This window comes from Megalobrama amblycephala, linkage group LG23 (genome assembly GCF_018812025.1).
Source record: "Megalobrama amblycephala isolate DHTTF-2021 linkage group LG23, ASM1881202v1, whole genome shotgun sequence".
NCBI lineage: Eukaryota > Metazoa > Chordata > Actinopteri > Cypriniformes > Xenocyprididae > Megalobrama > Megalobrama amblycephala.
In genome coordinates this window covers 16,480,888-16,495,549 of record NC_063066.1, presented here as the reverse complement: position 1 = coordinate 16,495,549, position 14,662 = coordinate 16,480,888, and the positions used below count along the sequence as shown (strand labels likewise).

The 14,662-nt window shown below is 36.0% G+C and overlaps 2 protein-coding genes across 3 annotated transcripts; one reads left to right on the top strand and one right to left on the bottom strand.

The window, feature by feature from the left end:
* The first annotated feature begins 527 nt into the window (after nt 1–527).
* Nucleotides 528–4,404, top strand: eif4ea (eukaryotic translation initiation factor 4ea). 2 transcript variants are annotated; one of them, XM_048176149.1, is made up of 8 exons: nt 530–670; nt 1,685–1,788; nt 1,933–2,028; nt 2,151–2,214; nt 2,289–2,402; nt 2,515–2,654; nt 3,398–3,527; nt 3,621–4,404. In XM_048176149.1, exons 1-7 carry the CDS (start codon nt 653–655, stop codon nt 3,510–3,512), a joined length of 651 nt encoding a protein of 216 aa, XP_048032106.1. In that variant the 5' UTR covers nt 530–652; the 3' UTR covers nt 3,513–3,527; nt 3,621–4,404. The 2 variants fall into 2 exon arrangements, with proteins under 2 accessions (XP_048032107.1, XP_048032106.1); XM_048176150.1 differs by lacking the exon at nt 1,933–2,028 and having other exon boundaries at nt 528–670.
* Nucleotides 4,405–5,390: 986 nt separating this feature from the next.
* Nucleotides 5,391–11,236, bottom strand: adra1bb (adrenoceptor alpha 1Bb). Its single transcript, XM_048177033.1, has 2 exons — nt 9,927–11,236; nt 5,391–6,242 (listed from the first exon to the last, which is right to left on the bottom strand). The coding sequence occupies exons 1-2, from the start codon at nt 10,879–10,881 to the stop codon at nt 5,743–5,745; spliced, it is 1,455 nt and encodes a 484-aa protein (XP_048032990.1). The 5' UTR covers nt 10,882–11,236; the 3' UTR covers nt 5,391–5,742.
* Between the last annotated feature and the right edge of the window lie 3,426 nt (nt 11,237–14,662).

Below are 14,662 nucleotides of genomic sequence, written 5' to 3'. Positions count from 1 at the left end.
ATTACAGTTTCATTGCAGCTTCAAAACGTTCTACATGATGCCAGATGAGGAATAAGGATCTTATCAAGAGAAACCATCACTCATTTTCTAAAAAACAAACAAAAAAAAAAACTGCTAAGTGTATTACTGCCCTCCACAGGTCAAAGTTTGAAATAGTTGTTATATACTTGCACTAGCATATTGTATATGACAATTTAGTTCAAACTTTGACCTGAGGAGGGCAGTAATACACTTAGCAGTGTCTACACTGCTGGAATTCAAATAGAGAAGAAGAAGAGCTAGTTCAAGATGAGCATTTATGGTTAAAACGCATAACATTTTTAATTTTTTTTTTTGTTGTTTTTTAGAAAATTAAGGTTTTTTTTGGCTTATCTAGAGAAACCATTATTTCTTTTCGACTGAGGAAAGAAAGACATGAACATCTTGGATGACATGGTGGTGAGTATATTATCAGGAAATTTTAATTTGAAAGTGAACTAATCCTTTAAGGAATCAAACAGCCATACCTTTACGGCGGGAGGACTCTTCTGTTTGTGTCCACTAGGAGTCGCAGTCCATACGCGTGCTCCTCATTCACTCGCATGTGTTCGGTTGAGTTTAGCCAATCAAATGGTGTTTTCACACACGGAAAGACCTTTCACATTTGTAGAAGATGGCGACTGCTGAACCGGTGAGTCAATACAAGTGCTCCGACAAACATTATTGTGATGACTTCAGTAGTAGTTATTAATGTTAAATACGTGTTTTTGTTTGGTCAGTGCTTGTGTACAAGGATAAATATGTTGCTATGAAGTGATAGACTATCTCTGAAAACACACAGTCAAATGAGCTGTCGCACATATGCGTTTGAAGGATATTGTGCAAAAGTGTTAAATATTTCATGTTTTTGTCTGGAAAGGAGAGCTGTAAGCATATATGATGTTTTCTCTGGGTAAAAACCACCTCTGTTTCTGTAGTCTAGTGGTTTGCTGATGTGTCACTAAAAATATAGTGTGGTTGTTTGTTTTTAGTCTGTATGGACAGAGCTTCATGTAGCTCAAAATCCGTGATCTGATCGTTTAATAAAACATAAGTAAATAAGTAGAATTATTAAATGTTTATGTTATTGGAAGTTTGTAATATTTAGAATGTTGTTTTGATGTTGTGATAGGACTTTTAGTCAATGCCAAATTTTAGTTACAAGATTTTCAGTCTGTCTGTCTTTTTCTACATAAAAATACATATTTGTCATAGTAAAAATGAAAAGATACTTGAGGCACCATATCCACAGACAGCTTTTTGGAGAACCTGTATGTACATTTTCAAAAAAGGGCAGTTTCCTAAGAAGTTCCTGCAAGAACTTTGAAGAATTTCCATTATTCCTCCAGTAACACTGTCATGAAGGAAAAGTTTTGAGACACTTGAATGTATATTTAAGTTCCTTTAGTATGCAGCAGGATATTACAAGGGTGACTAGAGGTTCACAGCCTGAAGAACCAAAACGGTGCCTGCCCTTCAAGCTATTTATTTTTATAGTGTCAAATAATTACCTTAACCCAGTTTAGTGTTTTGTATAATATTTCATATTTTGACTGCTCAACAAAATTGGCATTTTGTTCGAAATGTCACATTTGGCTTGCAAATCTTTAGAAGAAAATAGTGGAAATGTAATGCAAATGAAATGTAGTGTAAATGTTCTCTATAGGAAAATTCAACAAATCCACCGAATTCAGAAGAAGAAAAAAACGACGAAAATACGCAAGAGATTGTGATTCTTGAAGATTACATTAAACATCCTCTGCAAAACAGGTGAAGCCACCTAGGCCACACACATTTCATGGTTTTTGTGCATTGTAATGCAAAACAATGGCAAAAAAAAAAAAAAAAAAATCTAGAAGAGTGATCTGTTTTTTTGTTTTGTTTTTTTGTTTTGTTTTTTGGGGCGGGGGACAGATGGGCTCTTTGGTTCTTTAAAAATGACAAAAGCAAAACATGGCAAGCTAATCTCCGTCTCATCTCAAAGTTTGACACAGTGGAAGACTTCTGGGCGTGAGTATTAACGGGGAATCGAAACAACATGGACAGCATGAATGATTCACAAAAACCTTTGATTAAATAAACCGGTATTGTTATAAGCAGCACTAACACAGGTTTTGATGTTCTGTTCCCAGGTTATACAATCACATTCAGTTATCAAGTAACTTAATGTCAGGATGTGACTACTCCCTCTTCAAGGTAAGACACAGTATAGCATTCTAATGATATGCTTGAATCTATCTAAATTGATCCATTTGCACTTTACGGAGCAGGATGGCATTGAGCCTATGTGGGAAGATGAGAGAAACAAGCGGGGCGGCCGCTGGCTGATCACCCTGTCCAAACAGCAGCGCAGAGCCGACCTGGACCGCTTCTGGTTGGAGACGGTAAGTCGACACTCTCTCTAATCGGTTTAACTGCATTAGCTGCAAAATTCATTGTGTGCTTGTAGATCCTGAAGGCTTAGATGCTCTCTCAATTTTTTTTTTTTTTTTGCAGCTTTTGTGCCTTGTGGGAGAAGCATTTGATGACCACAGCGATGACGTATGTGGTGCTGTTGTCAACGTCCGAACAAAGGGAGACAAAATAGCGATATGGACGACAGACTACGAGAACAAAGATGCTGTTGTACACATAGGGTAAAATTAGAAATGATACCAACATGACCATCTAGTTTAAAGTTGGCAAGAATTGAAAATTCACCATATCTATTTTTAAATGCATGTTATTTATCTTATTTTTCACTGATTCATCTGTCCATATGCATCATTTTAACTTTGCAAATTTTAATCAAACTGTCATAACTTGATCTTCCAGTGAAATGGCAGAATTCTGTCTGGAGATGTATGCAGGACTTCTCCAATCATTTAGTCCACTTAAGCTCCACCTCTGCAAACTCACATTTATCTGCCTCCATTCTTAAAGTCAGCATGAAACGGAAGTTGTTATAGTCTTTTCTTCCATATTGTGATGTATATCCGAGTGAAATGGCGTCTCAAACAAGGAAAAAAATGTAGGACGGAATTGATTTTGCCCATCGGGAATTGATTGGATCATTGTGGTTTGCTATTGCAAAAACATTGCGATATTCCATAAAAAAAATAAATAAATATCCATTTTGATTTTATGGGGACTTTAAGTGGCATGCCCACATCTCAAAATCCAAGCAATAACTGATGCATTGAACCAAGTCCTTTTTCCACTTTTTCAATAATTTGCTGCTCTCGGATGTACGTCACCACTGGAAGAAAAGATCTGCTGCTACTTCTGTTTCATTGTGACTTCAATCTTCACAATCTTTTCATTTGTGGTTATTAGGTGGACAGATTATATCTTGCCTTTTATCTGTAAATTTCTACATTTTTTTTCTGTTTATTCACAGACGTGTGTACAAGGAAAGATTGGGTGTTCCTTCAAAGGTCATCATTGGATACCAGTCACATGCTGACACGGCCACCAAAAGTGGTTCCACCACCAAGAATAAGTTTGTTGTTTAAGGAGCCTTTTAAACAGTGAGTATTTTTTGATAGTTCCTTGTAAATATTCATATTACATTGATAATATATAACCTCTCTTAGATTGTTCATGCTATAATTTCATTTCAGATGCTGCAACAACAGTCTGAATCGTTATCAAATTAAAATCTTTGTCAAAAGAGACAGAAAAATGAAAACAAAACTGTCCTGGGATCTGACCTTTTCACAGCATGCTGTGGGGGAAACACTAGGAAATTAAAGGCCTTCAGATTTGGGTTTAATCAGAAGAGTGTTGTATTTACAAAACTGTACAGTGTATAAAAACAGAGCCACGTTCTTTTTTTTAAATGTTAAAATACTATTAATAGATTTTTTGCTGGTGGGGATGGGAAGTGTATTCAATTCAATTTATGAGTGTTTTTTTTCATATTCTGTTTGCCTTTTTATGTTGAGTTGCAGTTACTAAATCGTAAGTGTAATTTATTATTTTTTTTTTTTTACTAAATCCATTTGTTTCTGCTTTGGATTTACTGTTGGAGTGATGTGGACTGATCATGATATTTCTAATCACACTATTAAAACAGTTAATGTATTGCAGCCTGAGAATGTCAAAGGTTGATTCTGTTTAAAGACTGTTGTATAATTTTGTATTTTTGCAGTCTTGTTCTACATTCCTCATGTAAAGTGTTCAAGGGAGTATTGAGAAAACTGATCTCCAGTTCTCACATTTTCCTAAGGGGTTTCATTGAGTAGCCTGACAAAAACAAAATATAGAAACCCCTTTCTCATAAATGGGTGCTTATGAAAATGTATTAAAAATGACTGTAAATAAATTGTACAGTGCATTGTCTATATCCAGTAAAGAGCCACTGAAATGCATATGTTGATGATAAATAAATAATCCTCTCTGAGATTCTTGAGATGTGGAAACCATTTTCTCTTTCCAGTAGATTAGAATTTTGTAACAATTTTAGCTAAATTTATCAGCTTCCCTTTGCTCAGAATTTTTTATTTTTTTTTCTGTCTGTACGATCAAGCAGTCTGAATAACTTGGGGTGCGTTCACACTTGTAGTTCGGTTCGTTTGGTTCATTTGGTCCGGACCAAAGAAGAAAAAAAAAAAAAATTTAGTCCTGGTCCGGTTAGCGTTCACATTTGGCAATTTTATCACCGAACCAAAAGATACCGAACCTTCAGGCATAGGGATACATTCACAACGTGATTGGTCGGGTTTTATGACGTATTGCCTATTTTGAGAGGTAGGTTTTCTGAGGTAAATGCGCTAAGTTAGTTGTGTGTGCGTAGCGGTGCGTAGCCTGCATGTGATGGTATTTTGGCCAGCTGGGAACTCGTGAAGAGCTTATAAAATGTGTAAAGTAGTCAAAACACTGGCGGGAATCCATCCGTCACACACACAAATGATCTGCTGCATGGAGACGCGCGTCTGATGCCTGTGATGGGCAAACTCGCGACTATGACAAGAAAAACCGACATGCGTGGGGATTCTGTCCTTTTTAGGGTCTCGTCTTCCTGTTTTTGGTTCGGTTACATGTCTTTGGTCCGGGTTGCGTTCATATATCATTCGAACCGCATCAGAGTTCGTTTGGGAAGCGGACCGAGACCCATCTTTTCAGCGGTCTCGGTCCGCTTGTTTGGTGCGCACCAGGGTTCGGATGGCAGCGTTCACATGAACCGCACTAACCGAGCAATCGCACCAGGGTTCGTTTTAATCGAACCAAACATGACAAGTGTGAACGCACCTTTAATCTATGATGAAAGAGCCTAATCATTTAAACATTTAAGTTTGCTTAAGTATTAACTTTTCAAAGTATCTTAATGTCAACTGTATAACTTGAAAATAATTATTGAATTATTTATAATTGGAAATTGATGAAAAAAGTTAAGCAAAACTGATTTAATGTTGTGTTTGTTAAAGAATACCAGAGTATTCACACTGTGCTGTACATTAGCGCCAGGTTGTACAACCCCATTTCCAGATGGGGAACATTTTGTAGCATTGCAAATCTTTTCTTTGTACTTTTGTCTGTGAAATAAAGGTTAAAGAGAATCAAGAGATTCTTGATTTCATTGCATTTTACAAAATGTTGCAACTTTTCTGGAAATGGGGTTGTATGTCAGATTTAAATAGTTTAGAAAGAAATATGAATGATTTCTTTCTAGTTATTCATGACCAGAGAAATACTTAGGGCATTTAAAAAAAAAAAAAAAGTGCCACGAAATGTTTGACATCCTTAATCTTTCAATTGCTCTTGAGTCCAATTTCCGATACCAGCTTGACCTGGATGGCCTACAGACTGGGTTGGATGTTCCTCCACAGGCTCAAGATGATGATCCAAAGTACTTTCAGATAACACCGAAGGGGTCCTGCTCCGGGCATGTCTGGGTCCATCCTCCTGGAAATGTGATAGGCCTTTGGTATGATAACTAGGGCTGGGGCTGGCAGAGGACAGGGTTCTCTGGCTCCCATTTAGGTAACTACCATAATTCACAGAGTCCCTTGAATCCTGTCGTGAGTAGAAGGAGTTAATGTGCGAGCCCTGGTAGTTGTACGCTCTCCAACCTGGCCGTCTCCTGCGGTGACATCTGCATTTCAGGATGCGAATGAAAGCTAGCTTGAACTCCCGGCTGTAGCAGGGATAGATGATTGGATTCAGGCAGCTGTTGAAGTAACCAAGCCAGAAGATGATTTTGAAGATTGTGTCAGGGGGCCGCAGGCTGACGTTGAATGCGACTGCAAAGAGAAAGCACACCAGGTTGAGAGATATTATTGTCATTAAAATGAGCCATGTGGCATTAGTGTGACATTAGTCTAAGTTGTTAGTTATTCAGATTACAAACTAGATTCACATTGTACTTTTCATCATGAACTTTTCATAAAAACTTATCCATTTTCTGTCATGCTGTGTGAGTGGGATTCGCTTTTTCTCACTACATGACTGGTGTGCCACCTGCTGACACAATTCGTGACTGTTCGTGATTGTTCCCCCTGCCGGTACAACTGTTATTTGTTTTAAAGATCTGTTATTTGCTTTAGCATCCAGCAGGTGGCAGCAACGCTTTCTTATCAATTTTGCAAGTTGGTATGTTACTTAAAATGTGTCATTGACAATAAACTAAATGGCAGATGTGCATAACATTTACAAATAAGAAAGTAGGAAGAAACTTGGAAGAAAGGGCATGTTATGTATTAGACACCAGTTAAAAGTATCAATCAAGAGTTGTTTGGATGATCAAGCTTATGTTTTTAGGACGCATAGAACTAAGTCAATAAAGATAACATGCTACTGTAGATCTACACATTGTATTTTACAATTCATAAAACAGTAAGAGGGCACCAATTTAATAATAATAATAAAAACAACAAAAAACAAAACAAATAGTGATTTAGGTAACATTTTGACATTTCTAAATGTTTTACAATTAGGCCCCTTGGAATTATAAGGTCCTATCTGAAATTTTTGTCAAAATTTAGTTATTCACATAGGCCTACTTTTTATTTAGAAAGTTATCTACAAAGTTGAATGGAATGCAAAAACATTGAAGCTCAATATCTCAAAACTGCTCAGAATGCAGACAGAACCTTATAAGGGGATGAATTAGGGATTTAGGGGTATTCTATTCCAAATCTGAGAAAGCAAAAAAAAAAAAAAAAAAAAAAAAAAAAACGCAGTCACTTGCAAAATGTATATTTATCATATCTAAAATGATTATCAAATCAAATTATTTCCAACCTCAAAACAAACTTAATGGTGCAAACAAATGTAATTTGAAATGCAGTAATGATTTTACACCCCCAGAAATGCAAAATGAATCTTTAAAAATTATGAATCCATTATAACTCTATAACCAAAGTCAACCTTAGACAGGATAGCCTTTTTAGGGCCCGAGCACTAATGGAATTGCTCCATTTATCCTGGTCTTGTCTAGTTTAGTATCCAAATTATTATCTAATCAGAAAAAAAAACAAAAACAAAAAAAAACATCTTAGCACTATCATCTCATAACAGGCCAAATTCAAGCCTTTTCCCTTGTTGAAATATGAATTAGCAAATATTCTGCACTCAAAAAAAAAAAAAAAAAAAAAAAAAAAAGTAAAAATAGAGCACAATGTACTGTATTAATTTGACGGAATTTTCCATATTTATTTTTTATTTTTTATTTTTTTTTACATGCGTTTACCTGTATTTTGAATTGTGTTTTAGGGTTAATGGAAAAATGTCTGTAAAATTACTGGATAAAATCTGGGTAATAAGCTATCAGTACTTTTTCTGTTATTTTACTGATTCCTTTTTTACAGTGGAAGCAGTTGTGAATTAATAACCTGAATACGAAATGCTTCTTCTGTTTATCACAAAGCCAATATTTAGCCATATTTGTTTTTTCATTAAATTTCAGTGGCAGAGCTGTGAATCTGTGCCATTAATTTAGCTTTAGGCACCTCAATGCTGCAATGCACCTCAGTGCATTGACCCAATGCATTCAAAGTACCATGGGAACCATGAGAATTGGCTGAAAAACACAAAGTCATGAATGAAGGCCAAGTGAGTAGATGTGACAAATGGCTTCATCCTTCTAAAAGAAGTCATGAATGGACTTTAAATAGACCTTAATTAAGCATCAGCAACACCATTAGCTCACTTAAATACTAAATAGTCTCATTATTCCGATTACCACTCTTATCAAAGAACGCTTCTGGAATTGAACTGTTCAAGAACAGTAGGATTCAGAGGAAGCAAACAAGTTTGAGATATACTGTCCACATCCTTGCATCCTGTTTTTCCAACTTGTGTGCAGTCAAGTGTCTCACTGGGTTTTCTTCTATTGTCTGGTATGACAGGTTTAGGAACTTATCAAAGATTTATGTAACAAGACTCATAATCCCTGTTAGCATGTGTATCACATGTGTTCCATTTCCTCAGCAATGAATGAGCCAACATTATGAGCAGATCTTCTTAAGCTGAATAGCTATAAAGTTACATCATCCCACTCACACTGCTAATAACTAAATAAATAAAGATTTGAATTGAAATTATTTTAAAGATTCAACGTTTTAAAGAGTTTCCTTTTAAACACAAACTGACTTTGTCTAAATAATCTTTTTAACTTGAAACATCATATCATGATGTATTCATGTTAATATGACCTTTGTATTGACAATAATTCACGTAAGGACCCAATAAACACGCTACTGTTTTCCACTTCAGTTAAATTCAAAGAAAACCACAGCTGCTTAATTAAGAACCAGGCCAGTTGAACCTTCAAGCACTCTGCCCTGCTGAGATAACCCTGTCTGGGACAGGAATGACTACTATGCTAATTCATTAATAATAACCTGCCTTTGAGTCTGAATGGCTGCGGTCCAGGGCCTCGTTCTCATACTCCCTACTGTGACAGCCAAACGACGGATGCAGCAGACCCCACACTGTGGGCCCCATGAGAGAGACGAGGAAATAAAGTGCAAAAAGATTTATTCTGTCTTAACCCCTACTCTCCGGTCTTCCCACTGACCACAAACTTCCAGCAGCAGAAGGCTTCTGGGATAAATCGTTTGTATGTATTTCCTGTGAGTGTAAAGGTGGCTCTATTTATTTGAATAACTGAAGGGAGTAACGAAACACAGACACTTCCACTGTAATTTAATTTCCGCGGTAAATAGTTTCTTTTGTTAAATTATTATTATTAATTTACTTTTTATGCATTTTTATTTTTGTATATATAAATATATTAACTTTATATTAGGGTGGAAAAGTTGTAATTGTTCTGTATTTTGTACAAAATGTAATAAAATAAGAATTGGAAAGTTTTTATAAATGTAGGGTTGTGAGATTGTTGCTCTTAATGTCTGATGAAGGCCTTGAACGGCCGAAACATCATGTTTTTTAAGTTGCACCTTTTTCCAATTCACATTTAAAAAGGTTTTGGCCACTTTTCTACTTATTAATCATACCAAGTGATGTCTTTTGAAAATGTAAAAATGCAAAAAGTTTTCTGTGATTGGTAAGTTTAGGGGATAGGTAATAGGCCTGACTGTAGCAAGTAGTCACAGTTTAATTGGCGCAAGTTGCTACATGTTATATTTTATACAAATAATTAATTAAAAATGTGTTGGCCAAAAAATGCTTAGATATGTTTTGTATGTTACCTTTTACATAGAAAGAAAGAAAGAAAGAAAGAAAGAAAGGAAAATTAATTTAAACCAGCTTAAAATGTTTTGCTGGTCTGTCAACTGCCAGCTGTTTTTTAAATGATCAGGCTAGGAGACCAGTTTAAAAGACCACTGTGGCTCAATTAATGGATTTAATTTAGCTTAAAAGCCCCATTATGTACTATTTATTTGCAGCTTCTCTTTGTGACAACTTGGTGTGGCAACATGAATGTGTGAGGGGGCCAAATTCTGTTAATAATAAAGACCTACCAATTGGTAAAGTGAAGAAGAATGGAAACCAGCACAGCGTAAACATGCCAACCACAACCCCCAAGGTCTTAGCTGCTTTCTTTTCCCTGGAAAACTTCAGGAGTTTGACCGTCAGGGAATTCCTCGCCTGATGAGCGCGACTTCTGGCTGCAGCGCCGGTGTCCTCGTGCACCTGTGAACCCCTGTGAATCCTCAGCGTTATTTCACCCGAATTCATCGTTTCCGTCTTCACACCAGCTTCTAGATTCTTCGTTGTCCGTTTAGCCACTACATAAACACGGCAGTACATGACTAGAATAACAATTAACGGAATATAAAAGGAGCCGAGCGATGAGAAGAGCGCGTAAAAGGGTTCCTCGGTTATTGCGCACAGCGTGTCGTCCGGTGACGGAGGCTCCTTCCATCCCAGCAGAGGTCCGATGGAGATGACCAAAGAAAGGACCCAAACTCCAAGCATGGCCAGCAAAGCTCTACGTCCCGTCACAATATTGGGGTATTGCAACGGATGGCTCACTCCGATATAACGGTCAATGGAGATTACGCACAGACTCATGATGGATGCTGTGCAACATAACACATCCACAGCTGCCCAAACATCACAGAAAATCCTCCCGAACACCCAGTAACCCAATATTTCCAAGGTGGCTGATACGGGTAACACGGTTGTGCCCAGGAGTAGGTCAGCAATAGCGAGATTTACGATGAAATAATTAGTTGGAGTTCGCAGGTGCTTATTGCACACCACTGAAAGTATCACCAGGATGTTTCCAGCCACCGCGAACACGATGAAAGTCCCCAAAGCCAAGCCGAGGGGGACGGCACGGGACAGGTGGAGAGGCTCGAGTCCTGTGCCATTTAACTCGGAAGAGTTTGAAAACACCGGCAACTCTTCATACGAGTCCAAAGAACCGATTTCCCAGGACTGTGTGACTTCATCTTCATTTTGTTGGTTCATTTTGGCGAAAAATGTTCTCCATTGCTGACACGTTGGTTGGCCGCTTGAGTCAGGTTCCTTACATCACTAGAACATTGCGTGAGTAACTAATGAGCAATGTTTTCATTCTGATGCGCTCATGTAATGTGAAAATAAGAATCTCTGTCTCAGTGGTAAGACGTTAACACCGCCCATCTCTGCTTCAGTCCAAACTCTAAGAGAATGTTGATTTTTTTTTTTTTTCTTCGTTTCAACAGAGGAAGAGTGCTGAGAAAGCGAACAAAATGCACTAACCATAGGGGAAACTGGAAAGTTTCCAATACATTACATAAGCTAAAGCTACATTATTAAAGCTACAAAAAAAAAAAAAAAAAAAAAAAAAAAAATATATATATATATATATATATATATATAAATTATTTGAAGAAAGTTTTTATACACAATTTAATTTAGCTCATTAAAAATAAATAAGTTTAGGTCAAATAAATTTTCTAGTATGTGTAACTTAAATGTATTACATTTGTTTAACTAAATTTTCTTATGTTGGCCAAACTAGATTTTTTTTTAATGAATTTACTGAGGTTTAAAGCAAGTTAATTCATCATAATGTATATAGGGGTGAATTCAGGGTGATTGGGAAACTTTTTGCCATTGAGATGACTTGGAAAAGTGTCCCAATCAACCTGAATTAAATAACATAAAATATACACATAAAATAACACTTAATCCCTAAATCTAGGCTGCATCCGAAACTGCAAACTTGCCTACTATATAGTAGGTGAAAAACAATTATGTGACAAAAGAAGTATGTCTGAATTCACAGTGTAGGCAAAAATTACCTGGATGACTTCACTACGAGATTCTGAAATGTGCATACTATGGACACTTTACTATCCCATGAGGCCACGGGAGAGGATTTGTGAATGGCAGTGAAGCGATGCAACTGGTAGATCACATGAAAATGACATCATGGCAGATGTAGTACTGTTACAGGTGAGGCTCCCTCTCGGCTTCCTCTGGATCATCAGAGGGAACTCTCACCAGAATATTGACTATTGCTTTTGGACTCCATTTCCCATAAGCCCCCAAACCTGGGACTGATTGCGCACACACCTGCAGCTCATCACACACACACGCTATTTAAGCAAGACACACACGCACCACCATCGTGAAGTCTTGATTTGCTGCAGTGGTCATTTCTGAGTGTTTCTTTGTGGATTGTTATACTGTGTTTGATCTTGGACTGTTTTCCTGTTGCCTGATTCTCTGCTTCCTGCCCCGACTATTGCCTGTTCTTTGGATTGTGATTGTACTCTGCCTGCCCTGACCCTTTGCCTGTTTCCTGGACTGTGTATGTTTGCCGCCTGCCTCGACCTAAGCCTGCCCCTGTTTACAATTCAGTTTTGTCTCCGCCATTGCTTTGTTACGACCCTGTACTGTTTGACTCTGGTTATAATAAAGCTGCAGATGGATCCTCACTCCGCTGACTCTGCATTACAAGTACGTCCGAATTACATTCTACACGCACTCATATTATATATTTTTTAGCAGTTGTATTCAAAATAAGTATCTACTCGAGAGAATGCAATTTCGGACGCAGCCTTACTCTCCTAATGCAGTTCCTTGCAAAGCATGCTGGGAACCACAGATCCACTGCCCAGTTAGTTACGTCAACAAATTGATTCATTTAGTTTTAACAAATTAATTATGTACCTTCAGTTTAAAATATTAGGTGGACTGAACACAATGAAATTAAGCTGTGACAAAATGTTAAAACATTGTGTTACTTTAGCTCATTATAATTAACCTGAACAAAAGGCAAAAAGTTTCAGATGTACACTCAAAAAGAGGCATTTGTTTGAGTGTACATCTGAAATATTTAACAGTCATGTGGGTATAGTCTACCATTTTCCATTATCTCAAGCCATCAAAGAAAAAATTCAAGTGCGCATTTTGTGAAGCATGCAGTAGCGTGACATCATAGGTTGATTTCTGGCTTACTTGTACCCAGACGAGACCACATAACCATCCCACTTTTGCTACACAAATTTGTCTCATGCAAAGATTTCATTAGCATAATCTCCTGTGGAGTCTGAAGATGAGCTCATTGGGTTGGTGACATGAGGTTTCCATCTCAAGGTGTGCCAGGAACTAGAGAACTTGTTTAGGTCACAATCTTGCTTTATCTTCTTGTTGAAAATATTTGAGACATTTTTGAGACATTGACAGCAAGTTACAATGTATGCAACTTTATGAATTCACTGTGAATCAAACCCATGACCTTTTATAACACCATGCATCTATATATATATATATATATATATATATATATATATATATATATATATATATATATATATATATATATATATATACAGTACAGTCCAAAAGTTTGGAACCACTAAGATTTTTAATGTTTTTAAAAGAAGTTTCGTCTGCTCACCAAGGCTACATTTATTTAATTAAAAATACAGTAAAAACAGTAATATTGTGAAATATTATTACAATTTAAAATAACTGTTTTCTATTTGAATATATTTCACAAAGTAATTTATTCCTGTGATGCAAAGCTGAATTTTCAGCATCATTACTCCAGTCTTCAGTGTCACATGATCCTTCAGAAATCATTCTAATATGCTGATCTGCTGAAACATTTAATGTGTACAATTGTACAAAATATTCGTGTACAATATTGTTTTTCAGGATTATTTGATGAATAGAAAGTTCAAAAGAACAGTGTTTATCTGAAATATAATCTTTTGTAACATTATAAATGTCTTTACTGCCACTTTTGATTGATTTAATGCATCCTTGCTGAATAAAAGTATTCATTTCTTTAATTTCTTTTCAAGAAAATAAAAATAAAAATTCTTACTGACCCCAAACTTTTGAACGGTAGTGTATAATGCTACAGAAGCTTTGTATTTCAGATAAATGCTGTTCTTTTGAACTTTCTATTCATCAAGGAATCATGAAAAAAAAAAGTACACAACTGTTTTCAACATTGAAAATAATCATAAATGTTTATTGAGCAGCAAATCAGCATATTAGAATGATTTCTGAAGGATCATGTGACACTGAAGACTGGAGTAATGATGCTGAAAATTCAGCTTTGCATCACAGGAATAAATTACTTTGTGAAATATATTCAAATAGAAAACAGTTATTTTAAATTGTAATAATATTTCACAATATTACTGTTTTTACTGTATTTTTAATTAAATAAATGTAGCCTTGGTGAGCAGACGAAACTTCTTTTAAAAACATTAAAAATCTTAGTGGTTCCAAACTTTTGGACTGTACTGTGTATATATATATATATATATATATATATATATATATATATATATATATATATATATATATATATTATGATCATAAAGCTTGCTTTATGTGCTCATGCTTGTTTATAGCTAAATAAAGGGTGCAAGCACAATAATTTTTCCAAACTAAAATGACAAAAAAGGCAGTATAAAGTATATTCAAAACATCAACTCTAATATAATTCATCAGTTTCTGTTATGATTGTGTGATTTGTCATTTTTTGAATAAATTACAACAGGCTTAGGCTTTCTCTTTGAAAGCAATGAGCTGCTAAACGGTGCGTTTCTTTGGTAGAAAGAAACCTAGCAAGCTGCTAAACATAGTAATGTTATTATAAAAAGTATGTCAGATTGTATGAAATTTAATAATTTATTTTCCTACATTGCAATAACATGCCACTTGTAGGCCTATAGCCTAAAACATTGTTCATGCATTGTCACACATTTTCAAGTTTCAGCTTTATTTGTCGGAGCTTATG

Excerpts from the sequence above, each read along its gene's own strand:
- adra1bb (XM_048177033.1), bottom strand. The coding sequence starts at position 10,881 with ATGAACCAACAAAATGAAGATGAAGTCACACAGTCCTGGGAAATCGGT. Across the intron at positions 6,243-9,926 it reads CTTCTTCACTTTACCAATTG|TCGCATTCAACGTCAGCCTG; the intron begins GTAGGTCTTTAT and ends TTCTCTTTGCAG.
- eif4ea (XM_048176149.1), top strand. Across the intron at positions 2,029-2,150 it reads ACAGTGGAAGACTTCTGGGC|GTTATACAATCACATTCAGT; the intron begins GTGAGTATTAAC and ends TTCTGTTCCCAG. Across the intron at positions 2,655-3,397 it reads GATGCTGTTGTACACATAGG|ACGTGTGTACAAGGAAAGAT; the intron begins GTAAAATTAGAA and ends GTTTATTCACAG.